General features: G+C 40.7%; 2 protein-coding genes and 1 long non-coding RNA gene across 4 annotated transcripts; 1 reads left to right on the plus strand and 2 right to left on the minus strand.

Moving 5' to 3' along the window:
* Positions 1 to 9,454: 9,454 nt before the first annotated feature.
* LOC103714485 (uncharacterized) lies at positions 9,455 to 11,254 on the minus strand. The gene is made up of 2 exons (XM_008801752.6): positions 10,277 to 11,254; positions 9,455 to 9,843 (listed from the first exon to the last, which is right to left on the minus strand). Exons 1-2 carry the CDS (start codon positions 10,887 to 10,889, stop codon positions 9,764 to 9,766), a joined length of 693 nt encoding a protein of 230 aa, XP_008799974.3. The 5' UTR covers positions 10,890 to 11,254; the 3' UTR covers positions 9,455 to 9,763.
* Positions 11,255 to 15,326: 4,072 nt separating this feature from the next.
* LOC103714484 (uncharacterized) lies at positions 15,327 to 21,930 on the plus strand. 2 transcript variants are annotated; one of them, XR_015974657.2, is made up of 3 exons: positions 15,363 to 16,011; positions 17,125 to 18,284; positions 21,287 to 21,930. It is a non-coding gene; the product is annotated as an uncharacterized LOC103714484 (long non-coding RNA). The 2 variants fall into 2 exon arrangements; XR_015974656.2 differs by having other exon boundaries at positions 15,327 to 16,011; positions 17,125 to 21,930.
* On the minus strand, positions 18,788 to 22,590 carry LOC103700608 (protein TIFY 3-like). The gene is made up of 5 exons (XM_039131453.3): positions 22,256 to 22,590; positions 21,751 to 21,850; positions 21,483 to 21,663; positions 21,328 to 21,385; positions 18,788 to 19,168 (listed from the first exon to the last, which is right to left on the minus strand). Exons 1-5 carry the CDS (start codon positions 22,396 to 22,398, stop codon positions 19,081 to 19,083), a joined length of 570 nt encoding a protein of 189 aa, XP_038987381.1. The 5' UTR covers positions 22,399 to 22,590; the 3' UTR covers positions 18,788 to 19,080.
* Between the last annotated feature and the right edge of the window lie 4,597 nt (positions 22,591 to 27,187).

Consider the following 27,187-nt stretch of genomic DNA (forward strand, 5'->3'; position numbering starts at 1 on the left):
ATAAAGGAGTGAAAGAGGCAAACAGCAGTCAGTTGCCATGCACTGGAGGCAAGGGAGAGGGAGTGAGGTTTTTTAACAATTAATCATCGGATCAGTCTTTATTAATGGTGGAAATCCTCTTGGCTAGTTGTTTACAAAATTGACAACCATGGGAGCATGAGAACCAGAAGATGGTGGAGAGTCTAGATCGAGCTGAGAGAACGAGTGCAGGTGAGGTGGAAGGCAAATCCATGAGAGGAAGCATTGAACTAATAGTGGATAAGCAAGGTGAATGATCATAAATTATGCACTCAATTGCTCCTCTTTCTTTCTACCTCCATCTTTTAGATGTATGTGAATTCATACCATGCTTCTTAACCGGCCAAGCTGACCTCAACTTCTATAGTTGCACTGCACATATGCAGGAAAGCTTCAGGAAAGCTCACCATACTCTAACCTAAAATAAATTTTATTTGCAAACCCTTTGAAATACCCTAGGTTGACTAGTCTTCCCAATTCAATTAACCGATTAATTAAGCTAATTTTTTTCAACACCCGACATCGATATCTCAATCATATGCCAATACATGCCATGTGGAGCACTTGCAACAATCCTGCAAGAATTGCTCGACCTTCGCTGTTGCATGGTAGGTTGCCTTCCTTCTCGAGCTAAGTCGAAGCACAAACCTTCAATGCAACGTACCAAGTAATAAAATGCACCTCTTAGACCATGCTTCGCAAACCAAACCAGAATGAAGCATGTTTTAGGGTCCGTACCCTATTAATGATCTTTCATGAGCTTCGTTAGCTCGCAAACAAATTAAGAAACAAGATTAATGCAAATTAAGCATCATGACAAACATCGCTGTACGGAATTATGAAGACACTTCCCTTCATATTAGGGTATGTATCTTACTAAAGACAGCGTTACATGCCCCCAATGCATACTTCATCAAATGCAAGTCCATTGAATATATCTGCTGCAGTGTCATTCTCCACGTCAACAGCATATAAATATTATAGGCTCTAGTTGATAAATGATCATCTACATCAACAACAATAACGACAATAATAATGATGATGTAAAAAAAAAAAAAGCCACACAAGGAGAGAAGAGACCACCTTCTCATGCAAGAAGAACTTCCACACGAATTCAAGAAATTAAAGTACAGCTTATTGTCGCGGGCAAAGCGAAAGATTGAAGACTAGGTATAATGGCGTCCTTAAAGATTGGAGCTGTCCACAGTTGACCACTCCCCAGTTCGACGTATCAAAAGCGTGGATGAGCCGTAGAGATTCGGAGATCAGAATCTCAATGTATAGATGGCAGATCAGATCCAATCTTATTAATTGCATTTGTCCATATTCTCCAACCTCAGAACCATTAATTCGCACACTCAAGGCAATGTCAAGATATATTTTATCCAAGGGGGTCAGTCCCTGAAAGAGTTAATTGGTTTGCTCCCTTCAAAGCTTCAGCACATGCCATTGCTTCGAAGCACTGAACGGGGGTAAGCAAGCAGATTCGATAAGACTACACCACTAACTTAAATTAGAGTGATCTCATTAAAAAAAAAAGGGGGTCGAATCAACAAGGTTAGCACTTCGTGGATGCATATCAGCCACTCAATTGCAATTTAGCTGGGTTATTTATCGCTTTCTTGAGCCCGGATCCTCTCCGGTGCACGGACTGTACTATAGGGTGCTGTATATTATTGCTTGATAAGTGCTATTAAAAAGTGTCATACATGGCATGTTGCTGTTAACAATTGTTCTATCTTCTGATGACAGCTATCGAGTATTGTATAGTACTCTACGGTGCAAACTGTGCATTATAAAAAATTTTGAGTCGAGTTTCTTTCTAGAGATGTGGTTTGCTAAAGTACATATAAGTCCGACAAGGATGGAAGCATGATAGATACTTGCTACCATGCTCATTCCTGCATGGGCCCTGGTTGCTACAATACATATATATCTTCTCGAACTTAGGGAGTAAATTAATATTCTCTCTCTTGAACTACAGGCCAGAGACATGCATCGGAAATCAGGACATAAATCCACAATTTGCTGCACTAATTGATGATAATGTTACCTTGGTCATAATAACACACTTCTTGCAAAGCAGCTCAAGGGCTAGTTCAGATTCTCTCCCTTCAATAAGTAAGAGCGTAGCTCTTCATTAGTTCCCAGTGAATCCATTCATCCAGTTGTGGATAAAAATGCTCTAGTAACTCAAAGATATTACTCAAGGAGTCACTCAGCTGGTCTCTGAATGGTGCAAGACAACTGAGTAACTTTTCTAGAGAGATTTTTAGAGTCACCATAGCATCATTGCTCAAGGTGGATTCCAGCATTCACAGATGAGTGATACAAATAGGTCACAACATAAATTACAGGCGGGCCTCATCAGCTATTCAATCATCAGTCCTTACCCATATGTATGGATGGCTAGGGTAGAAACTGCCGAACAATTGTACAACTAGTTCTTACATGGATTATAATGGGACAAAGAGATAACATAGGATCGGAGCATGAGTTTGAGCTAAATACAGATGCGTTCTTAGGTTTTAGATAGGGCTGGCAATCAGATCAAATCGGATATATGATAAATAAAAAATATATCAATCGATCTAAACTCCATATTTTTATTAAGCGGATCAAAAATTTAAACTTTTGAATCCGATCATTTTATTAAACAGATTACCTAATGTGATCTACAATAAGTTGAATCATGTAAAATAAAATTGATCGAGTTTTAGGACGGTCAAGATCAGGATCAGAAACGACATATATAAATATATATATACACACGCCAACCCTTGCCACCCCAACGTGGATCAACCACCGGCATGCTGCCCTCCATCCCCACCAAGTTGCCTTGTCTTGCATGAGCACCCTTCCACTTTTCAAGCTACCTTCCCCCTGAAATAAGTACCCAATCCCTCAAGCACTCACTTTAAGAAAACCCAACTCTCCTTTTAATCCTTAGTGTGTTTCCATGCCCACGTTCACCTTGCGTACAAACCAATCCTCCTCTCGGCTCTGGTTTGTCCATGACGATCATATGCCCCCCCCTGCTCCCTTGTCCCACCTCCATGCCCTTCTATATAACCCACCCTTCGGAGCCACTGCAAGGTGCCTAGGCTATCAGGTCATCGTTAATTAGCTCGTTCCTGATCTAGGACCACCACCGCCATGGCCGAAACCCGGATGGACTCCATGACGAAGGGCAAGGGTTTCTCCAGGCGCTGCGCGTCGCTCGTCAAGGAGCAGCGTGCCAGGATCTACATCCTGCGCCGCTGCGCCACGATGCTGCTCTGCTGGTACATCCATGGAGATGACTCGCTAGAGTAGGGGTCTTGCATGGGGCATGTCATGGTCTCCAACTCTCTATACTATATATATATATATATATCCTTTTACGTGCTTTTCCTTCTGCCTGGCCAACAATGATAGCAGGCAGCTTAGTACAAACCCTATACCATGACCATGACATGGTTCTCCTGTGTCATCCTTAGCTTGTCTCATCTTTGGTCTCTCTCTCTTTTTACCCAGTTCCACGTTTGGTGGACTGGGTTTATGGATTTTGAGGAGGAGTAGGAGGAGGAGGAGGAGGTTTGCCGCAGCGGTGATGAGAAGATTGCAACATATATATTGGTTTTGCAAAGGAGGGCTGGTCTCCATGCATGTTGTTGTAGGAGGGCTAATTGAACACTTATCTGTATCCTTTCATTCTTATGTTTTGTTCTTTTTGGCCCCTGTGTTCTGACATGGAACGAAAGGCTTCCATGTTATCGCGACGCAAAGATGTGACTAAGTATACCTGAAGTCGTAGTGTATAAATTGAATCTGGCTACTATTACTCTCTGCTGTACTTGCTAGCAACTAATGAAATCCTCTCTCTCTCGAATCTCTATACATATATTCCTTACATCCTTGAGTTCCCGACTATATAGCAGATTAATTCGCAAGTTTCCTAATACAAGGATAGATTAATTGATGATGGTTATGATGATTAGTGGGTGCAAAAATTGCTCAAACAGAAGTTGGTGTAACCTCGATGAGTCTTAACCATCAAACACAAGAAAAGAGCGCTAAAGATTTTCATACACTGAGACAAATTGGTTGCAATCAGTGTCTCTTCAATTTTTGCCATGAGTAATTGAATGGGCCTATGAGTGCTACTTCATTATGTAAACCAATGTTTTCTTATGTTATGAAGTGAGACAAAAATGGGGACAAATATAAAAGAGAAGCTAGGAGAAGGCGACTGCAGAAGGGCATTTATTATTCATCAATGATGTCTAGTTTGTATTTAAGGAAGAATCCAAATGATTGGAATTTAACTAGAGCACGCATGAAATCCACATGGACACATTCTACATTGGGATGTGGAGATTCTAAGATCAGTGCCAACCCAGCGTTGTTTGGTGATCCAGATATGCAATTAATCTGCTTACGTAAGTTATAGGATGAAACAATGAGGTACAGTTTGATAGCTAGCCTAGGACTGTCAAAGAACATAGTCCAAGAGAGATTTTTTTGTTTTTTTTCCCTTCCCAATCTATCTTGGTCAAGCCTGAAGTTTCTTATGGCCATTAATTGGCTAAGTGAACCCTAAGCACATGGCCAATTAGGATTTCGAGTGTCATTTATGTTCAAAGAGTGATAATAGTTTCATATTGGATAGGAAAAGAATCTTAATAGTGTTAATAGTGCTTATATATATATCCGTGGCTCATCCACCTACTAGTTTAAGCATTTATATTAATTGGACTTTAACATATGGTATTAGAGGTCATCACTGCCCCTCTTGTCCACTGATCTTTCAATGCTTTAAATTTTAAGCTACTTGTTGCCCTCTTTAGGTTTTGTCCCAAAAGATTTGTCCATCCTTAGGACATATATATATAAGAGGGGTATTAAGAAAATAGCAATAATCCCACATCAGATGGGGAAAGCATCCTAACCGTGCTTATATATATACTTATGGATCTATCTACCTATTAATTTGAGTTTTTGTGTTGCTTATATACTCATGGATCTATCTACCCATTAATTTAAGCTTTTATATTGAACCTTAATAATTTGAATGGAGTACTTGAAGGTTTTGTTGTCATATGTATAATAGGTTTCCCATTAGATCGGTTGCATGGTCTAATTGGGAGATTGTTTTTGGTTACGAAATAAATTTTGGGAGTTTTGTATATTTGATTGGATAGATAAGTTTGGTGGTTATTTTCGTTGGAAGGATAAGTTGAGAGGATAAATAGTGATTTTGCTTTCTGGATAAAATTGCCTTTCCACATTTGTAAAAATGGTTTAAGTATGATGAAGTAAAGTTGAATGTGGGTGCAACCACCCATACTCCTCTTTTCTCCCTCACCTTATGAAATTACAGAATAGGGTATGATCATAATGCCTATATATTGTTTATTTAACACTAACTAAGTATGACTATATATTGAAATGTGGTAGTTTTATAAAGTCCATCATACACACTTCCAACTCATCCACTTCAAGAATACATACTTTCAGTGACAATAGAAGCTTCAATAAAAGTTAAAGTCTTGCCATCGAAAATTTTGGTGACAAGATTTTAGTCATCATGAAGCCATCACTAAAACTTTTATGACGACAAAATGACTGTCATCGGTAAAACTTCAAAGTTTATGCGGACAGCATTTTCATCCCAAATATGCTTGTTTTATGATAAGAAATCTTATGACCATAAGGTATGTATTATTATGTAAAATGTACACATTTGTAGCTCGGTATCAAGAATGGCGATAAAAGTTTATAAATTGGTGACAATATATCTCATTATAAAGCTTATCAATAGTCACAACAAAAGTTGTCATAATATTGTTTTTTTTTTTTTTTGGCTGCAAGATGTGTTGCCATAAAAAATAAGGAGGCCTCCAACACTAGTGTAATAGCTATTCTATGGAATAAGGTCATGTCATCTGGCAAGGAATATTATTCCTCATTAGGCTACAAGCCTATCCCTTACCTCAATTTTGGTGTTTGTCAGGAATTCAATGGAATAAATGCCTAATTTAGTGAACATAATCCCTAGCAAATGCAGCCTAATTATCTATCTTTACTGGCCTTAGCTCATGCAACAGACCTTAGCTTAATGAGGCCTATCAAAACCTTTACATTGAATATGGTATGGATGAATGGATCCCCACAAGCATTCTAAATTTTCCATGGTACTTCTTAGTTGTATTCATTGCTATAAGAGTCTCAAATCTTTAGTCTGAAGATGTATAGCTGGAAAGAGATCTTTTTTTCTTTCTTATCACTCCATAGTGGTCATAGCAATAAGTTTTGTCACTTTTGGCCTAGTGATTGCATGTGACAAACACATATACAGGAAGATATGGATGAGACTGTCAACACAACGGGCGGGTTGAGAAGTGATTGGAGCTAAGAATTTACCCATATAATTACTTAAAAAACTAACTCTGAAACTTAACTAATATTAAATTGATTTTTTTTTTAAAAGCATTAATCATAAAATATAAAACAAGTGTAAGATTAGTGTGGTCCTACTAAAACAGTTTTTGAAAAACAATATATAAAACATTACTAGCAATTGAATTCAGATATTCGAGAGAAGAATAGGAGACATGGAGACTTTTAGAAATACAATTTTAGTTATGGCCGCTCATATGTAAATTGCAAACTCTATGAGTTATGGTATGCTATATCGGTCTGAACCAGACGGTACAAGACGTACTATACCGTATCGGTTCGATACCGGTATTCGGTACGGATGGCATACCGATACTATGCTAGTGTGGTACTGGTACGGAGTTTGGTATCGAGACGGCGGATCTTTCTATGAGTCTATCCATGATGACAACTAGTGGAGATTGTTTTAAAGGAAAATGTTATGCAAGAATGCAACACTGATGTGAGGGACAATATGTTAGGTATGTGAGGGACAAGATGCCAACTCTGAAGAGTACTGAAAAATGGATGAAGAATTGGATGGCCATGGTTGCAGAGTCAGAACAGGATAACATTTTTCCTTGGAGTCTGGAGACTCCTGAAGCGCACCATTGCCGAAAAGCCTGCCGAGATTTTTGCCGATTCCCACGAGAAGTCGTAGCTGGAAATAAATGGAAGTAGTTGGGAGGTCCTTGCCACGAGACCAGCCTTTCCTTCTTCGCATCCCCCATCCATTCCCGTCCTCCCCTGATCTGAAGGCAATAAATGGGATCTTTTCTGGGCCCCAACTTGCTGTCCCCTTGTTATAATAAAAAGATTCTTCCATGTCGCCTTGTAATAACTACTTACCCAAGCAAAAGGACACGCGGATTGCACGATGGAATCAGTTGATGATGGCATCCGTCGGCTTATACTGTGGGTGAAGTCTGGGATATTTCATTCCTGGTGAATTTAAGAATGGTAAAATATAAGCCGATCCGCCAACGCGATCTATGTTCGACCTGCCATAAATAAATTTAAATTTAGTCTAAATAGGTTCAGGTCGTAAACAGATCGATCCGTTTAACCTATTTATTAATTGGATTGAATACGGATTTTAGATGTCTGACCCGTTTAAACCGTTTAACCCGTTTAACTGTTGGGCAGGTTAAACAGATCTAAACAGTTTAAACGGGTTAAACAGGTCTAAACAGGTTAAACGGATCTAAACAAGTCTAAATAGGTCGAGTTGGGCAGGTTAAACAGATTGGTTGTGCAGGTTAAACAGGTCTAAATAGGTTAAACATGTCAGGTTGGGCAAACAGGTTAAACAGGTCGGGACGGGTTGGATAAACATGTTAAACGGATCTGGTCGGGTTACCTGTTTAATAAACAGGGCAGGTTCAGGTTGTAATTTCTGACTTGTTTAATAAACAGGTCAGGTTCAGGTTTATGATTTTCTGATCCGACTTGCATGTGACCCGACCCATTTATGACCCGACCCGACCCGATTGCCACCTCTAGGTGAATTCCTTAAAGCTAGTGGCACCCCACCACAATTTTTAATTATGAAGAACGCAACAACTCAAGATCTCATCTGAAAAATTTTAGCAAAATAAAAATTAATGTAGAACTAAATATATATTTAATTTTAAATTTATTCAAATTTAATTATAAATATTATAATTGATTCACAATCAATTCCAATAAATTTGTATTACAGTGTCTCACAATCCGTATAAATCATAGACCGAATTTGCTCTGATATTATTTGTAATAATTTAAAATTTTGTCTTCAAAAAAAGTAGTCAAAAAATATTATTTGAATTTCTTATTTCTATATAAGCATCTGAAACATACTTGCTCGCATGAATCCTCACAGAAAGAACTGATAAAGGAGTTGAGATCACTCGGAAGATATTATGATCTCCTATATTTCAGATTATGTGTTTAGCCAAACAATATTCCATACTACTTATCTGATATAGATTGTTTTCTTTGTGCTGGATCTGGAAGAGGATTGCCCCTAATTGTTGGGCGTCTAAGAATTCCATAAATCCCTTGAATATTGCGTGCATCATTTTAGCTGGCCATTTTGATGCATGACTTGCATCTGATGCATCTGTTCTCGTGTCACCCTATCTGCGTTCAATCATGGAGAAAGCTCTTGGCATGCAGCCTAGGTAACAGGCTCACTGTGTTTTACCAAAAAAAAAAAAAAAAACTCACTATATTTTTTATACATTAAGATACATACACATACTTGCCCAACGTGAACCATGGAATCATATGGTCAACAGCAACAAATATCTAATAAGAGAACAAAACCAATCACATAAATTGTCAAACTGATTGCCAAAATACAGAATAATAAACAATAATGTATTTCGTAATAGACGAACAAATCAGTTGACTGGATCACCTCATTTTTTACTTAGCATAGTAGGAAGGTTAGCTTGACATCTGTTTAGATTTTTTTTTTATTGTTTATTTTTTTTCTGATTTGGCAGATTGTACTTGCATTAGGATGATGTGGAATGCTGCTTTCATAAAAAAAAAAAAAAAAAAAGGAAAAAAAAGAAGAAGAAAAGTGATGCCTAAGATAAAGGTGGGAAGCACTGATTCTCGCCAGATGACATTGTAAACAGTAAGATATAATATTAATAATGTAAACTGCATTAATTCTTAGAAATGAGTTCAGTAACATTTGGAATAAGAAAGAACAATGACACCCCAGCAAGTATTTGTGCCCTCCTCCCCATCAAATCAAGACAAATTTGTTTTTTTGATCTTAGAGCCCGTCCTCTCGCCCATTGCTGTTGCTGTTGCCGCTGGACCACAATAACCGACCATTTGACTGCGTGATAGAGCCAACACGACCGCCTCCTACTACGCCACCTTTCTCTCTTTTTCTCTTTCTCCTATCCGAACGTCCAATCTTTCCTTGGTGAGGTGACGGTGGCCCAGTGGGCGGTCTCTACGAGTGGCTCTCCATGCAGTCATTCCCAAGCCACAAAAAATTCCTCCTCCTCCTCCTCCTCCTCCTCCGGCCAGAAAGACTTTTCTATTTTCCCACCGTTGTATCGTTTCTGATGCTGAAGGAGAAGAGCAAGACCAAAAAGAGAAGCACAAAAAAGGTAGAAGAAAGAAGAAGAAAGCACGAAGCGAAGTAAATGTAGTTGAGACCAAGTCGATCGAAGTGGTAGGCGGAGAAGAAGAAGAAGAAGAAGAAAACAGGCTATGTACAATAGATGGTTCACATTTGTGAGATAAACCAAAACGGGACAGCCTCTCCTTTCTCCTCCCTCTCTCCTCGGGAAAACCGAATCGTCTCTGTTTGGAAGCTTTAGCAGCATTGCCTCACGGAACAAGCCACGGCCTGTGCCCAGTGCCTCAGCCTCGTCTTCACATGCTGAGGATTGTCTCCTGTTCCATTGCACCAAAACAACCACATCAATAATCTCTTACCCAATGCTTGGGCTGTTTGGGTTTCCCCACCTATTTCTGTTCCTTTTCTCGCCCTTATTTTTTTCTTAAATTTTTCTTCTTGTATCCATTCCATGTCTTCCGCCATTTAGTTAATTTTTTTTAAAAAAATAATGTATAGTTGCATGTTGATGGAATAGAAATTTTTCAAATTATTTGTGAGATTGTTTAACTTATTGAATAATTTAATAGATCTACATACGGATTATTATCTTTCATAAATTTTTTTTTATTTTTTTTATTTTTTATATATTTTTTATAAATAGTTTGTAATTTTTAGGCCGGACGGCTTTGCCTCCCTCTTCATTAAAAAAAAAAGAAAAATAAAAGGAAATAAAAGAGACTAATGCTCTACATGGGAAAGAATTGATACCCGGGTTGCAGATCTTCCAAGACTCGTTGGGGGACGAATGGGAGTGCTGGTGGGGCTCGAGGGGGCTGGCCGGGCCCGGGCTGCTGCAGAGCGTCGACGCGGAGGAGGTGGCGGTGGGAGTCGACGCCGGGCTCGGCGATGACCGGAGCTTGGGGTCTGAAAGCTGGCGGTTGACGGCGAAGTAAAGGTCGAGGGCCGGCAGCGTGTCGCAAAGATGATGACCCCCATCTTCCTCGTTAAAGCCAAACCCCAGCTCGATGGAACCCATAAGCTCGTCCCAGTCCTCGTCCGTCAGGCTCCTGACCCTCGCGCTCAGCCTCCTGCCATCACGGTCAATGGGCGACGACTCCTCGTCCCCTTCGCCGCCCATCATCCGCCTGCGGCGCAGGATCTGTCGCCTCCGCTTCTCCCACTTGGCCTCCCTCCTCGTCTCCCGCATCGACAGCTGCTTCGTCAGCAGCCTCTTCCGTCCGCCGCCGCCTCCGGCGATGCTGCTCGCCGTCCCCCACGTTACCGGGGGCTCCTCGGTCACCACCACTTCCTCCTCCTCTACCTCGCTTTCCGACGACGACGACGAGGACATGATCTGGTGCTCCCTAACGTTCTTCTTCATCTTTCTTTTTTCTTTTTCTTTTTATAATATTTTTCCTCTTCTCCTGCTTTCGTAGGGAAATCAAGACTGAATGGTTGGAGAAGCGGGAATGGCAGATAGTCCTGGCAGCAGAGGGAGCATGGGGCGGCGGCCGCGCGCGATGACGACGGCCGCAGCCGGGGGGGGGCGAAATGGAGAGGACTCCTGGGTTGGAGATTGGTGAAGAGGACTGGAAGGGAAGGGTTTTCTTGAAGGGGGGAAGGGGGTTGGTCTTGATTTGGTCAGCGAGAAGGATTTAAGGGGGCGGCTAAGGCGGGGGAGAAGCTAATAATAAAGAAAGGTGGCGTCCTTTACTCCGGGCTGCAATGCCCACCGCTCCTTCTCTTCGACGACGCAGGCTATATTTGAATCGTGACCGGCCACCGTCCTTAAATAGTTACAAGGGTGGGAAAGACGGGAAGGTTTGAGGAGCTAATATTGGGGTGGTGGAAATGGGAAAGAATGGGACGGGAATGATGGGATTCTCTCTCCCTCATTCTAAATTTAAATGAGGAATGCTAAAACTAACACCAAAGTTGGCAAGGAACAATAAAAATGGGGTGGTAACAACTCTAAATCCAGGGTTAGCGTTTGTTTAGGTTGTTACATGATTAATTAGTGGGGTTTAGCATAAGCATGAGTAGAAAAATAGTAGAAAAATCATAAAAATTTTCTGCTAAGAACGGCTAAAAAAGCCATGGAAAAAATTTCTTAATAGCACTTGCTGCTTGTTGAGAAGATAAACTTAATTTAATGAATGACTTTTGAGAGGATTCATGAATATGTGAAGAGTCACCTTGAGAGTGATGATTCATGTATATATATGCGTTTAAGTGGTTCATATCTTTTGGGTTTTCTATGTGCATTTAAGTAGTTTATGTCTTTTGAATTTTCTATGTATATTTAAGTAGTTCATGTACTTGGGTTTATTCATGTACCTATAAGTCCTATAAATACCATGTAAGTCTTATGGTTTTATAAGCAAGGCAAAAGCCAAAGTGAATAGAAAAAATTTGAAATTCCTCTCTATCCTTTTCTCTCTAATCTCTCTTCCTATATATTTAACACTGCTTATGTACAATTGTTAACATGCCTAAACTTTTTTTAGTAACCAGTCCATACTTGATAGAAAGAAGTTTATTTTTCTAACATATACATTTTCCTTTCCTATTTACGTATTGTTTGTTTCTGTTGAATTAAAAATTAAGTTTAATAAGATTTTAAAAAGCATTTAGCAACAAAAATATCTATGCAGCAATAATATGTTGACCGTAAATTCTAGGTTCTTTCATTTTACTATGAATCACTTTAGTTCATTGTCACAAATTAGATACTTGAGTGAAAAGAGGAAGAAGGTGACATGGGTGGGAAAATAAAGGCTGAGCCAAACACGAATTAAAAAAAAAAGATTTGCATAATTCTCCCACCCTCCAAGGTGATCGACTAATGTTACTCTTGGAATATATCGTTGATTGAAGAAGATAAAAATGTAATATGTATTACTAGTAGGATTTCATTTTAAATGGATTTATATTTATAGGACGCGACTATAGTTTTATGTTGATCGTTGACCTACTGTAATCCTTTTCTTTTATACGGGTTTGGAACCAACTATTTACAAAATATCGATGAAGTTGACATCCCTTCATTTTTTTCTAAAAATGTGGCCTAAGAAAAGCAAATATGGAAGAAAGTAATTTGTATAACTGACCCTGACTAGTTTCAGATTAATGCTTAGTTCATGAAATTTTAGATTTATGATTTAGTTTTAATCCTCACTATGATAACTTGCAGGATAGTTACTTTCGATAATAATAATAATAATAACTTGGAGGCTAGTTTGGTGTTTGGTGTGTTTATTCTATATGCACTTATAATTGTAAATTTAGTATTTCTAGCCGAAGGCAATCTGTTATATTTTGTATCCGCCTTTTACCCCTTTTCCCACCTAAATAAGTGTTGGATCCCCCGTCTAGAATTTAAATCGCAGGTAGGGCATATAAAGCACCTCATAAACAATGTGAAGACTAAATTCATTGTCCTATGTGATTTAGTTGTTGATAATAAAATTCTCTTCTCTAATTTGATGTTTGCCAATTCTACTGGATTTGATGTGTGCTATACTATATTACCTGTGTACCAAGCTTACTAACCTAACTACCACTTACTCATTATTTTCTTTTTTTTCTTCTTTTCGTTTTTTCTTTTTTTCTTTCCTTCTCTTCTTTTTCTTTCTTTTTTCTTCTCCTTTTTTTCTTTTCTTTTTTTCTTTTTCTTTCCTTTTTCTTCTTTTTCTTTCTTTTTCTTCCTTTTTTTTTTCCTTTTTCTTCTTTTTCTTTCTTTCTCTTCCTTTTCTTTCCTTTCCTTTTCTTCTTTTTCTTTCGTTCTCTTCTTTTTCTTTGCTTTTTCTTCTCCTTTTTTTTTCTTTTCTTTTTTTTCTTTTTCTTTCCTTTTTTTTCTTTTTTTCCTTCCTTTTTTTTTCTTTTTCTTCCTTTTTCTTTCCTTTTTCTTTTTTTTCTTCTTTTTCTTTCCTTTTTCTTCTTTTTCTTTCCTTTTCTTCCTTTTTCTTTCCTTTTTCTTCCTTTTCTTTCCTTTTTCTTCTTTTTCTTTCCTTCTCTTCTTTTTTTTTCTTTTCTTCTTTCCTTTTTTTTCTTCCTTTAGTTCATTTATATTTATATATATATATATATATATATATATATATATATATGCATGTATTTATTTATTTATTTCCCTTTCTTTCTTTTTTTTCTTCTTTTCTATTTTTCTATTTTTTCCTTTTCTTCTTCTTTTCTTTTTTTTTTTCTTTTTTTTTCTTCTCTTCTTCCCTTCTTCTTCTTTCTTCTTTCTTCTTTCTTCTCCTCCCGCAACGTTGCCGGCGTCGGAAGAGGACTGGGCCATGGCGGACATAGAAGGGGGCCACGAGAAGGGGCCAAGCCACCGCCGCCAGCGGCCGCGGCGCCTGCAGCAGCCGCTGCGGCCGTAGATGGCCCGCGGAGAATTCTTCTCCTCCCGCGAGGCCGTCAGCGCCGGAAAGGGGTCGGGCCACGGCGGACACGGGAAAAGGGTAGGTCGTGGCCGGCGACAGCTGCAGGACGCCACGGCAGCCCTTCTTCCTCTTCTTCGACGCCTCCCCACCGTGGGGCAAGGGCGGGGGTATTCTCGGCGGCGCAGGAAAGCGAGGGGGCTCGGAAGGCGGCTAGGGTGGGGGTATTTCCGACGGCGCGGCCGCGATAGGAGGGTCGGGCCGTGGCCGGCGCCGGCCGTGGCGGGCCCAACCCTTTTTTTTTCTCTTCTCCGGTGGGATGGAAGATAAAGCAATAGGAATTAAAATATTCTTTGAGGGCATTTTTGTCTCATAATAAAGTATTGAAATATGGCTGGACTGATTGTTAAACAACGGGTGGTTCTATATACACCCCCCTATTGCTCAGGACACCCCCCAAAAATTAAAAAAAAATTAAATACTCTCTACACCCCCCCATTTGCTAAGGACACCCCTAAAAAATTAAAAATTCCTAAATTACCCCCCACCCTTCCTACCCCCTCACCTAAATTGCTCTCTACACCCCCCAAACCCCCCCACCCCGCTCTTCCCCTCCAAAACACCCGCCGGCTTCTCCCTTCCGCCCAAAAAACCTCGCCTCAAGCACCTCCCCGGCCATCTCCCGAGCAACGAGCACCTCGCCGGCGGAGGAGGAGGGGGGAGGCGGAGGAGGAGGACGGGGAGGCGGGGGGAGGCGGAGGGGGAGGTGGGGGATGGGGAGGAGGAGGAAGGAGGACGGGGAGGTGGGGGAAGAGGAGTGAGAGGAGGTGGCGGAGGAGGAGGGGGGAGGCGGAGGAGGAGGACGGGGAGGTGGAGGGGAGGTGGAGGGGGAGGACGGGGAGGTGGAGGGGAGGAGGGGGGGGAGGTGGGGGATGGGGAGGAGGAGGAAGGAGGACGGGGAGGTGGGGGAAGAGGAGTGAGAGGAGGTGGCGGAGGAGGAGGGGGGAGGCGGAGGAGGAGGACGGGGAGGTGGAGGGGGAGGACGGGGAGGTGGGGGGGATGGGGGGGGGAGGTGGGGGATGGGGAGGAGGAGGAAGGAGGACGGGGAGGTGGGGGATGGGGAGGAGGAGGAAGCAGGCGCAGGGGGGAGGGGGGGAGGAAGACGAGGCGGAGGGGTGATGGGGGAGGCGGAGGAGGAGGAGGCGGAGGAGGAGGACGGGGAGGTGGGGGATGGGGAGGAGGAGGAGGAGGGGGAGGGGTGATGGGGGAGGCGGGGAATCAGGAGGGGTAGGAGGGGGGAGGCGGAGGAGGGGGGGGGAGGTGGGGGATGGGGAGGAGGAGGAAGGAGGACGGGGAGGTGGGGGAAGAGGAGTGAGAGGAGGTGGCGGAGGAGGAGGGGGGAGGAGGAGGAGGCGGCAGTGAGGAGGAGGGGGAGGGGAGGAGGCGGCAGTGAGGAGGAAGGGGGGGGGTGTATTGAGAAAATTTCAAGGGCAATATGGTAATTACACTAAAGGTTAGTTTGGGTATTTTTTTTTTGGTTTTTGGGGGGTGTCCTTAGCAATAGGGGGGGTGTATATAGAACCACCCTTAAACAACCAGTCAACAGGGATTAAATATTGAAGACAGGTCAATAAATGTACCGGTGATCAATTACCCCTTTTTTTTAACTTTCCACCGGGTCGGATACCAGCTGGCAATCGGTGCTGCTATTTCACCGCCCTCCCACTCCCTCTCCCGCTCCTCCCTCCACCTCCTCCTCCGCCCCTATCCCTGCCTCTCCTCCACGCCCTTCTTCTTCCCTCTTCGCCCCTCCGAGGCCCTCGCCACCGTCGGCGGCGCCCCGATCCCCACCCTTGCCGCAGATCGCTCCACAAGAGGCCGCTTCGTCGCTGCCGTCGCCGACCGCGATCGCGGGGGATCCTGCGGTCAGGGAAGTCGAATTGGAAGGGGAGGCGGCGACGGCGGTGATGGAGGTGAGGGTTCCGGTGGCGGTGGAGGCGGAGGTGGTGGTGACGGTGAAGGGGGAGAACGAAGGGGGATCGGATGAGGATAAGAAGTAGATGAGCTGGATGTCCATGTCGCAGAAGCTGACGCTGGGTTATTCTGCTCTCTTCGGAGGTGATCCCGTTCCCATTCACCACTTAAATTTGAATGCCTTCCTATCTGCATTTCTTTTATCCTGTTGATTATTTTTGAGTTTCGTCTTTAATTTCTTCACCATGGTATGCTAGTTTTGTGATCAGAGTTGAAGCTAGTACAGAGGAGACGATAGCCTGCTCATTCATTAGTAACGTTGTATTCTTCTGAGGATTGTGTATGCAAAGTGAACGATCATTTCTTTGAATGATGTAGCACAGGAGCTATTCATATTCTTGGCAAAAGAACAATCAATTGCAATCTTGATAAGGTCTATTTGGATGCATGGCCACACTGTATGTTTTTGCCATCTCTAAGTAGCTATTGGCAAAATGCAGTTCCCAAAAAAAGAAGCCATTGAAAGAATTGTTGTTGGATTTAGAGGTATTGAATGCGCCGTTTCAGTTTGATTACAACCGGAAGAGTCTATTGAACTGTAATTCTTACTGTTGTAGACTTGTAGTTTCAATAGATTACTGTAATGAGATCTTTAAAAAGGCCTTCTTGTGCAGCTTACAACAGTAAGAATCATTAGTTAGTGATTTTGTATTCTGTTCTCTGTTAATTTGTCTGTTGACTCTAGGCCGTTCATTCTTAGGATTGTTCTTGCAAAGTGAATGATCATTTGTTTCAATAATTTGGCACATAAGCTATTCATAACTTTGGCAAAAGTATAATCAATTGTAATCTCGATAAAATCTATTTGCATGCTTGGCTACTCTATATTTTGTGCTCTCAGTAGATGTTGGTGACATGCGATTAAAAATTAGAATCTATTGAATGAATTGATGTTGCCTTTGGAGTTATTGAAATAAGATTTTTCAGTTGCTTGCAATTGATAGAGTCTATTGAAAGGCAATTGTTACTGTTGTAGACTTGTAGTTTCGATACATTAGTGTAATGAGATCGTTGAAAAGGTCTGTTCCAGCCGCTTACAGCAGTAAGAATCATCTTTCAATAGATGATTGGTACTGTAGTGCAACCAAATTGTCGAGAATATTCTTGTTTATATTGCATCTCGTGCAAGTCTAGAGTGCCTCCTTGTTTCTCAAGCTTAGACTTTATGTTTCTGACTGATATATTGAGTATTGACAGTGGGCGGAGTCATGGGATATGTCAAGAGTGGGAGCTAGAAGTCATTAGCTGCTGGAGGGATATCAGCTTCTCTACTGTATTCTGTGTACACACAGCTTCCAGTAAGACCAGCTTTTGCATCATCCCTGGTATCATATGGATTCTGCTAAGCTCTTTAACTGCAATTCTAAGTCCCCCCCTAATGTTAACACTATTGGCCGTGATGGCTTCTCGCTTCAAGAAGTCTGGGAAGACGTTTCCGGCAGGTGTTGTATCTCTTGTGTCTCTTTAATCATGGTTGGTGGCTATTTTCATGGAATTCTAGGTAAAACGCATGCATGATACCTGCTATCAGTGAACTCTGGCCTGACGCTGCTTGTTTCAGATGATCCTTTTTGTGGCCCTGTGGACCACTCTTTTTATGATAACCAGTAGTCTGTTGTTCCTTTCTTCGATGTGGTGCCAGTCACTCTGCTGTTCAAATCTGCTTTATAGATTAGAATGACTAGGTGACCTTATATTTCCAAAAAATTTCTGCTGAAGGGTTTTACTTGTATTCCTATTGCTTACATAATCTTTACTTAGCTGTAATCGCATGCGTACCTAGAGATGGTAGATTTTCTGGTTTATGAAACATTTCACTGGAGTAGGAAATATTCATGTGTGTTGCATATTGCTGCCATTTCTTTTACATTTTTAGATTGATTCCTATGTTGCATCTGTATTCCTCTTAGTTGACAGTAGAACATATTTAGAACAAGGAAGGCTTCTACTTATTTTTGGCTGTATAAGAGGGAAAGCCTGTTTTTGAACTTCAAACCACACGTAAGGTGCTACTGGTTGTCAATTTACCACCTGATCCATGCTGCATGCATTGTGTAAAATGTTATTAAATTACCCAAATATCATCTTTGGCCTTCACCTTCAATCTTGATTGTTAGATACCAGAAAAAAAGGCAGCAGCGTTCTATGGAATAACAAGAATGATGTTGCTTGAGATTTAAATCTTCGCCGGAAGAATTAAGTACTTACAGAGATCAAGATAAAACAATTAAATTTGCATGCGGTTAGATGCTGCATGGACAACTTACCACTTCGACCAGCACCAGCTAGAAGAGTGTCTCATGCTGACTGTACATTGTTTCTTGTACATTGTTCTTGGTTGATCAGATTTCATCAAGGTTTGCATCTCTTATCTCTGCTTCTATGTTGATAATTTCCTAGGTGCATGCTGCAATTTAATTTAGCTCAAATACAGCATGCTTCTTTACATTTGAATCTATGATTAGCTATCCTTTCAACAAAAAAAAAAAAGCAAAATAGTGGCGATAAATATGATAATTTGTATTTGGGCATCACTTCGCTCCAACCACACCACAATTATCATATTTATATATTTAAAATAATTGACTATATCATACACATTTATATTTTAAAATTTTAAAAATATAAATAAATAGTAGTAGTCGGGTGGCAATGGTACCAGTGATGTAATAATAGTGATGATTGCGACAGTGATGGTATAATAATGATATTGATGGTGTGGCAAAGATGATGTAGTGGTAGAAAAATAATAAATTTTTATTTTAAAAATACTAAAGTTGATAATTCTTCTTTTCATTAAAAACAATAAAATAATAAAATTTAAATATTTTCCATTTCAGCTTTTCTAACTAGAAACAAATAAATAAAGCCAGCATCAAACATGCCTCTAATTTTTCATTTTCGCCAATAGCTAGAATTCATACTTAGCAGCGTCTAGAAACTGATACATAATTAGAGAAACATCAGTCTGATGGTAGAGACGAACGTACAGATGTCACAGGAAACAAGTCATGTTACACCAAGAAGTCCGAAACAACAAGAGCTTATATAAATAGAAGGATTAGGTCTATACCCAGGTCAAGATTCTTACAATAACAAAGCTTTAATTTAGACAACCGTAGGATAATTGGATTGGACAGCCATGCAGACGGGTCAAGAGATTTGAGGCTTTCCCTCCACAGACACTTCCATGCTATCTGATGATGGTTTCGCGGAAGCATACGGAGCTTTGCTCACCAACCTGCCCAAAAGGTAATTGGCAAAAACAAGGAAAATGAGATAGCTATAGTAATCCATTAGGGTTTTCTTCCCTTCCTCAAATACTAGTAAACCATCACTCAGCATCATAGTTAAAAAAAAAAAAAAGAGCTGCACAAATCATTCAATTCAGAGATATCCATGACTGAAGAAGATACTAATAATAACCATTAAATGCACAGAAGGCACGACATGATCTCACGATCAAGATTCAAAGGCTTCCTGGCAAAAAAGGTAAGGCCCCGCAATGCCTAAGCGGTTGACTCAGCTCAAGCCACCTCTGGAAAACCATGTGTTCAATTGCAAACAGTGGCAAACCATACTCTTAGCAAATTTATGTTAGGTTCAAACTCGCTATAGACTTTCTGTAAACCGTGCATGGTGGCCAGGAGTAACTGAAAATTTCAAATCATCGAACTATAAATCACCAGACATCACAAATTATTGCATGCTTGGTTAGTCGAGATAATTACAAACTTTGCGGAAGATATAAGAGTCCATTGTCGGACAACCATAACCCACCACTCCTCTTCTTTTATTTTTTTGTTTCTCCTAAAAGTGCGCATCAAAGCATGACGGTGCTTGACATGCATGGTTAAGGTGATTAAAAGCACACAAGGGAACAACGACATACGAAGCACAAAGTTAGAAAGCAACCTAATCGCACTCCATCCATCGGCCAAGCCATGATGCACAGAAGCAAAAGTATCCATTGAGACACCATGATGCTTGTAATGTTGTCTCTAGCACACCGTGTACAACCATAGAATGCTAAACCTAAACACACGTGTGGTTGACACGTGATGCAAATCATACCTCGCACGCTTACACAGAATAGGATGAAGGGTCCACTTCAAGACAGGTTTCCTTGTGGTTCGCATTGCATGTCCCCCTTTCTTCAGATTATGTGTGCATCCGGTAGTCCCCAGGTGAGATGGTCCCTCTGAACTAACACCACCTCCACCACAACTAAAATATACCTACCAAGCCACTATACCCCACATTTAGAAGCCTTTTACTTGGTCAGCAATAGGAAAATAAACATTCACCTACCTCCATTCAGAAGCCTTTCTTGGTCAGGATTAGGATACTAAATTCATCTGCCTACTCTCTCTCTCTCTCTCTCTCTCCATGTAAAAGATAAAAGAGTATAATTGGAGAGAGATTCCTCAAATCTTCAAATTTTAATTGAGACTCTTTTCCAAACAAAATTTTTGTGGCATATGATGCGCAGTTGAAAAAGCTAAATGAAATGAAAAATTCAAACCCACCAGAAAACAGAAATAGGCTTGAAGTTTAAGTTTAGGGGTTGCCTGGGCAGCAGACCCACAAAAGTCAAAGTCAGCGCGCCTAACCTGATTATTCAGTGTGATTCATCTCTTTTCATGTTGGTATATTATTGCTCATCTCAGGTTGTATTTTTATAACTCTCACTTGTAAAATTATTCTCTTTTTTTTTTGGTGGGTTACCAACTAGTGCAGCCGGTAAAGTCTTTTAAGGGTTTGTAACAAGAACCCGAGTTTGTCTCTCCTTCCATAGATTTCAACTAGAATTTCTCCAATCCTACTTCTAGAAAAAAAAAAAAAAAAGAGTTTTGCTCATAAATTACAACCTCCACTTGAATGACAAGCTTCATGTTCTCAGTCTTTTCTCTTAACCACACATCCACCTCAGTAATCTCTTCAGAGTGTATCTATACTTTATGTCTTCCAAAACCGAACATTATAGTGAATTACAATCGCCTTTTGTGTGTGTATGTCTATCTCTAAAAATGTTAGCTAACAACCACATAACCTTTTGGTGGTGCATCTCTCTCTCCCTCTCTCTCTCTCTCTCTCTCTCTCTCACACACACACACACACACACACACAAATAGCTGAAGTGATCCATTTAATCCTTTTATTCTTCTTTCTTGTTCATTAAAAAAAAAAGAAAGTCATCCATCTGATAAACTGCATTTCTCAAATTTTATGTAGGTCCTTGATAATTAAGAGTAGCTATATTTCATAAACTTGGTTTCTGAGCCAACTATTAAAAAAGTGAATACCCTTCTATTGGAACTATTCTTGTTTAGAATACCATGAAATATTCTTGCAACAGTGTTATTTCGACATGGAAGTGAAGGTGAGAAGGCAATTTACCTGTCCCGGCGCTTCTCCAAGAACCGCTGAAGCGAGTTCCTCCTAGCCCCAGGCAGCTCTGCACAGAGACACGTACAATTTCTCACCACATATCCAAAAGCAAGACAGGAAGGCATGCCCTCCCCTGAATCGGAGGGTTTCGAAACCCGACATACCAGCTTGCAGCTTGCGGAGGGAATTGCCGGGACCGGCAATGAGCTGGTTCTGCGGCGATGCCCCTCCTGAGGAGCTCTGCAGCGACAGAGACCTCGCGAGCGCCGGCGACGCCTTGGCGGCGGCATTGCGGTTATTCGCGGCGGCCGCAGCTGCGGCGGCGATGAGCATGATCGCCTGAGCCTGTTCCAGCGACGGACCAGATCGATCAACGATCCGATCGTGGGGGAAAAGCATCTAAAAAAAAAAAAAAACAGAGTAGAAGCTAACCTTCTCCGCTGGGACGGCGTCGTAGACGCCGACGGCGCCGTTGTAAAAGATGGTGAGCTGGGAGCCGGCCGGATCGTTCGGCATTGGCGTTGCCGTGTTCCTCCAAAGCATAATTCAGCAGCAAAATGAATTACAAATATTTTTTTTTTTTTGGGGGGGGGGGGGGGGGGGGGGGGGGAAGGAATCATAAACGCTTACAATCGATTGAGAAAATTAGCCTGAGAATTCAGACAACGAGATATATTTTTAATCGATTTAGTAAAGCGGCCAGGCAATTTCTTCTAAAAAAAAAAAGTAATAAATTGAACGAAAGAGGAAACAAAAATGAAAGGGGAATCGAAAGCATGGAGAGAGAAAGATTAGGGGATCTAATGGTTATTCTTGGAATCTGTTGTAATCTTGGGGCCAGGCCATCCCCAAATTTCCCTCCTGCTTCTAAGAATTAGAAGTGGGGGAAATAAAAGCCAAGCCCTAGCGTCATGGTTGCTTCCCCCCACCGCCATACCTGCTGTTGGAGTCGGCGTTGATGCCCGCTTTGAGGGAGAGAAGGAGCGCGCTCTCGTCCTCCTCCGTCTCCGCCTCGCGCTTGATTTCGACGGTATCCTCTTCCTTGATCTTCTCCGCCTCTTTGCCGCTCGCCGCCTCCATCGAACCTCCTCCTCCACCTCCTCCTCCTCCTGGCCGTATCTATAGAACTCTCTCGATCTGAGCTGGTGGTGAATTATAAAAGATTTTTGGAGGGGGAAGGGAGTTTAATTTTTCTTTTCTTTTCTTTTCTTTTATTTTTGTAGAAGAGCGAAGGCATTTCCATCCCCACTTTCCCATGTCCCTTAAGAGGAATGAATTAAGAAAAAAAAAAATATAAATATATATATATATATATATATATATATATATATATATATATATAAAGAGAAATGGTAGAATGGGCCAATCAGATAAGACTTTAAATTAAGTCAAATGACTCTCGTGTTTTCTTGTCTTCTCCTCCTCCTTTTCTCGTCTTCTACGCCTACGAGTAGTTGTATTTCTACTTGGAAAAAAAAATGGTCACAAGTTTGACCGGCAGGGGAGGTATCAAACGTCTTTTAACCTCTTTTTCTACGGTTTTAATGAATCACTCCGCTGTTTCCGTGAGGAAAAAAAAAAAAAAAAAAATCATGTTCTGAACTAGCCTGAGGCTTGGTGGTAACCGGAAAGAACTCTAATTAATTGTATTTATGCTTAAGGGAGGAAAATGCATTAGTTAAAAATATATTTAGGCTGCGTTTGGCATGTTGCTATTTTTTTTTTGGAAAAAAATTGAAGTAGAAATTTTATTTCTATTTTTTTTTCTAGATTTGAAGAAGGAGTTGGGATTTCGGTGTTGGGTTGAGAGATGGTCAGCAAAAATTGGAGGACTGGCATAGTCAATAGGGTCAAGGGCAAAATCGGATAGAACAAGAGAGCTTGGAAGGAAAGATAAAAATCTACTTTTAGAAAAATTAGAAATAAAAAATTTTTACTTTCACTTTTTCTCGGAAATAATGTAAGTTGTTTAAAAAAATAGAAACAACATAACCAAACATATTTTCTGCATCCAATTCTATATTTTTATTTTTTAAAAAACAATAAAAATACAACCAAACCGAACCTTGATTACATATATTCGTTGGATGAGAATTACAATGAACATTATTGCTTCTTGATGTGATCATAACCATAAGAGGTTCGGTTGTTTCTTATTTGTGATCAAACTAGATAAATCCGCTTTACGTCACCATTTTATCTAGTGTATTGTTGGAGAATAGGTGATCCCTCTACGAACCAAACTGTTCCACAATGCAATGGCGAGTCCAATTTAAAGATAAAATTAAGGCCATCTTCATCCAACCATTGGATGCATTCATCATAACTATTGTACTTGTCGAACAATATGGATGATATTCCTTGGACGACGAAGAAGATACTATTCTAATAGGCTCAAGAAAATGACAATCTCATATTCCTCTCGTTCTTTTTGTTGGATGTCAAAGAGAGCATTATAAAAAATAGGTGCTTTCATAAATTTTTCTGCTGAATTTTTACATATTTTATTTTCTAATTCTTATGGATGCGTAAGGACATATGCCATTTATTTTCTCCATTCCATGATTGTAGATTCAATTGTACCGGCTCTCAACAAACTGAACATATGTCTCGTTTAATTAAAACTTCATTCAGCTCGGTTCATGCTTAAAAGAGGCAGATGCACTAGTTAAGAATGGATGTATGTTCATTAGATGATAATTACGATCATCCGGCCTTTTGAGGAGATTATATAACAAGATATCTCTCCTCTTCATGCTTAAATCAAATAAGTTTGTTCTTCATTACTCATCATCTGTGCATTGTAAGAGGGTGGATCATCAGACAACTCAGAGAATGGTATATGGTATTCACTAATATGAGACACATTGCGTTGATGATATATAATACAAGATATTATAATGATGTATATGGACAATCCAAGCAGATACATCCCGTTCATGTCCCATCCAACACCATAGATTTGCTGATGATATGACAACTCTACATGGACAGGCTCGTCTATCAAATCACTGCACTTTGTAAAGGTGGGAGAGCTGGCGACTTGAGATTGGATCTCTCGATTTCAACGCAATGTGGACAGAATCGATGCAAGGTTTGCCATCAATGGCTCTTCTCATGAAATTCTGTACTTGTCCGGACGCAAAATACCTTCCTCCTGTTTGTGGAGTACTGGAACAAGACTGTGCTGCTCCGAAGAGAAGGTACGATCCACCAAAAATTTTGCAAACTCGAGCAAGCAATGATGTCATGATGTTTTCCTTATGCACGTAACGAAGGTGGTGAGTCCAGTTGCATGCATGTCATGCGTCCGAACCATTCCATAATTATATAAATTTAGTTACGTGGGTTCTTAGCTTGTTGGATTTATGTTGCACTCAATCAACTATAAGGTATCTAGTTTAAAATTCTAATTTAGGTTAATTAATCATTTGCTCCTGTTATTGAATGGTGTGCTTCTCGCATATTTAATTAACTCAGCCAAAATAGAGAGAAAAAGGTAAAGTAAAGTAAAAGAGGGAGCACATAATGGGAGGTGTGACACTTTAGCCAGTTTTCTTTTTTGGTCCACTTGGAACGTTTCCAATGTAAAGATAATTACTACTCTCCAGATCTCAATGTTTCAATCCCTTTTAATCATGTACTTTGAAGAGGTGAATTATTTAAAATTTCTACGTAAAGAATTGAAGAAAATATTTATTGGAGGAAAAATGAATCGCTCCAAAACACGTGAGCGCATCACCAGCATGTGATTGGAGGCGCCCGACCTGGGAGCGCCCGACTTGGGGGCATCCGACTTCAAGACGCCCAAGCGGAAGCCCAACCTCAGGGCTCTCGACCTGACGCCCGGCCAGGCGCTCGATTCCGAGACGCCCGACCCGGGCACCGGACCTCAGCATCCTTGACCTCGGAAGCCCGACCTCACTATCCACTTGCTGCGATCACATCCTTCTGCAGCTCGACGGAGGACCATGCTCTGCTACCGCTGTCAATAGTTAATGCGCATGGCCTCCACAGATCTCCGACTCACTCAATAATTAATGTGCATGGCCTCCGCTGATCTCCGGCTCACTCAACAATCAATGCGCATGCTATCTACGGATCTCAAGCCCTCCACGGCAAGCAGTTGGCCCACTCAGCTACGTCCGATCAGACACGACGACTCACTGGCCCCGACCTGATCTCCCACGGCAAGTATTAATTCACACGATTGTGCATTAATTCACACGATCATGCTCAATCATGACGGTAACCCGTTTGCCCCGTCACATCACAGGTAATCATGTACCCTTCTATAAAAGAAAAACCCCTCCCTTTTAGAGCAGATCCAGACTCTGAAACTCCAAAAAATACTTTCTCTCCCTTTGCACATTAGCCCCTCTGACTTAAGCATCAGAGGGCCGGGGCCGGAAACCCCGGCTACCAGCTTTTTTGCAGGTCTCCCGGAGAACGCCGCCCGCCGACGGACCGCCACCCACCATCTCACGCCGGAGCTCCTCCTTCTCAGCCACTGGTCGCCCCTGGGTCCAATTTCTAGCAACAATATTTTTAATAAAACTTGGCATTGTAGTTAACTATTTGGTACCTTGATGAACTTTGGTGGTTTGACGTCCCATGCAACAAAAAGAAAAATCTGGTAATACATAAAAGGTGTAGTAGAGATGTATCAAATCTTACATCAAGTCTAATTTCAGACTCGAATTTAAGATCTAGCTTTCTATAATGTCTATAATTATTCAGATGTTTTTTTTTTCACTCAAATTCATTGCAACTACACTATTAGAAGATTGGGTATGTATCGTTGAATTTGACTTACTGATTTGCAAATCTCTTCCAAATAATCATCTTATCCTTCCAAAATCAAAGTTCAAGATTGAAATTCTAAATGGTTCATCCTTAAATATTTAAACCTAGATTATCATGATGCAGGTGGGAATACATCGATCGCATAGTATATTGTATTGCCATATAAAAATGACTATGTACGGGCAATATTGATCATATAACTCAAGAAATTCTCTTCTTTCTTGAAACAAAAATTACTTAACAGTATTATGCAACTCCTATTGCTTGCTTTAGTCTTCTATCTCATCTAAAATTAAACAAACAGTAACTTAGTTGATGCAACTAGAAAGTCCATTAGTATTTACCAAAAAAAAAAAGAACATCCAAATAGTAGGTGATGTGATGGACCCTACCTACGAAGCGGGTGCCGAAGCGAGTGCTTAAAACAACCGTCGTACGAGAAGTACAAATTTTCCCACGCCTTCAAGAAAACTCAAACCGGCACATCATGATGTACACGTGGGACCGCATGGGCCAAGAGACATATGTTAGTGCTGGGGTGTGGTACTGGGGATCTTTCAGGTGGGTGCTTTAACTGTTAAGTTTTTCCCCAAAATCAAAAAAGTAGCGGTTTGGCTGAGCCGGTGGGCTGGCGTACCATCTCTGCCACTTGCATCAGTGCTTACTTTACTATGGATTTGAATGGGTTAGCTTGCTTTAGAGCTCGTTTGGTTGAAATTTTTTTTATTAAAATATTTTCTTTTCAAAAAACTAATATCAAACTCTAAAATATTTTAAAAAATAATTTTTGTATATTTGATTTATTATCAAGAATATAACAAGTTGAACATTTATTTTATTAAAAAAGTTATATAAAATATTTATTATATTATTAATATAAAATAAAACTTATCTCATTCTATTTTAAAGCTTAAGAGTATTTTTTAAAAAAAATATTTAAATTCGCAGTCGGTAGAAATACGAGACATCACTTCATTTCTTTTTTCACCGACCTTACTTTTTCTCCTCTTTTCCTTTGCCTCATGTGCCAGCAATGGTTATTTTATTCTCATTTTTGGTGGGT

Source organism: Phoenix dactylifera, chromosome 18, assembly GCF_051530095.1.
Source record: "Phoenix dactylifera cultivar Ajwa chromosome 18, Ajwa_hap1_PhDact_Kaust_v1.1, whole genome shotgun sequence".
Lineage (NCBI taxonomy): Eukaryota > Viridiplantae > Streptophyta > Magnoliopsida > Arecales > Arecaceae > Phoenix > Phoenix dactylifera.

Bases quoted from the DNA above. Each gene is read 5' to 3' on its own strand.
- LOC103700608 (XM_039131453.3), bottom strand. From the start codon at position 22,398: ATGGAGGCGGCGAGCGGCAAAGAGGCGGAGAAGATCAAGGAAGAGGAT. The intron at 21,664-21,750 runs GTTAGCTTCTAC...TCGCTGGAACAG, and splicing joins ACGCCGTCCCAGCGGAGAAG to GCTCAGGCGATCATGCTCAT. The intron at 21,386-21,482 runs GTATGTCGGGTT...GTCTCTGTGCAG, and splicing joins CCTCCGCAAGCTGCAAGCTG to AGCTGCCTGGGGCTAGGAGG.
- LOC103714485 (XM_008801752.6), bottom strand. From the start codon at position 10,889: ATGAAGAAGAACGTTAGGGAGCACCAGATCATGTCCTCGTCGTCGTCG. The intron at 9,844-10,276 runs GTATCAATTCTT...GCAATGGAACAG, and splicing joins TTGGAAGATCTGCAACCCGG to GAGACAATCCTCAGCATGTG.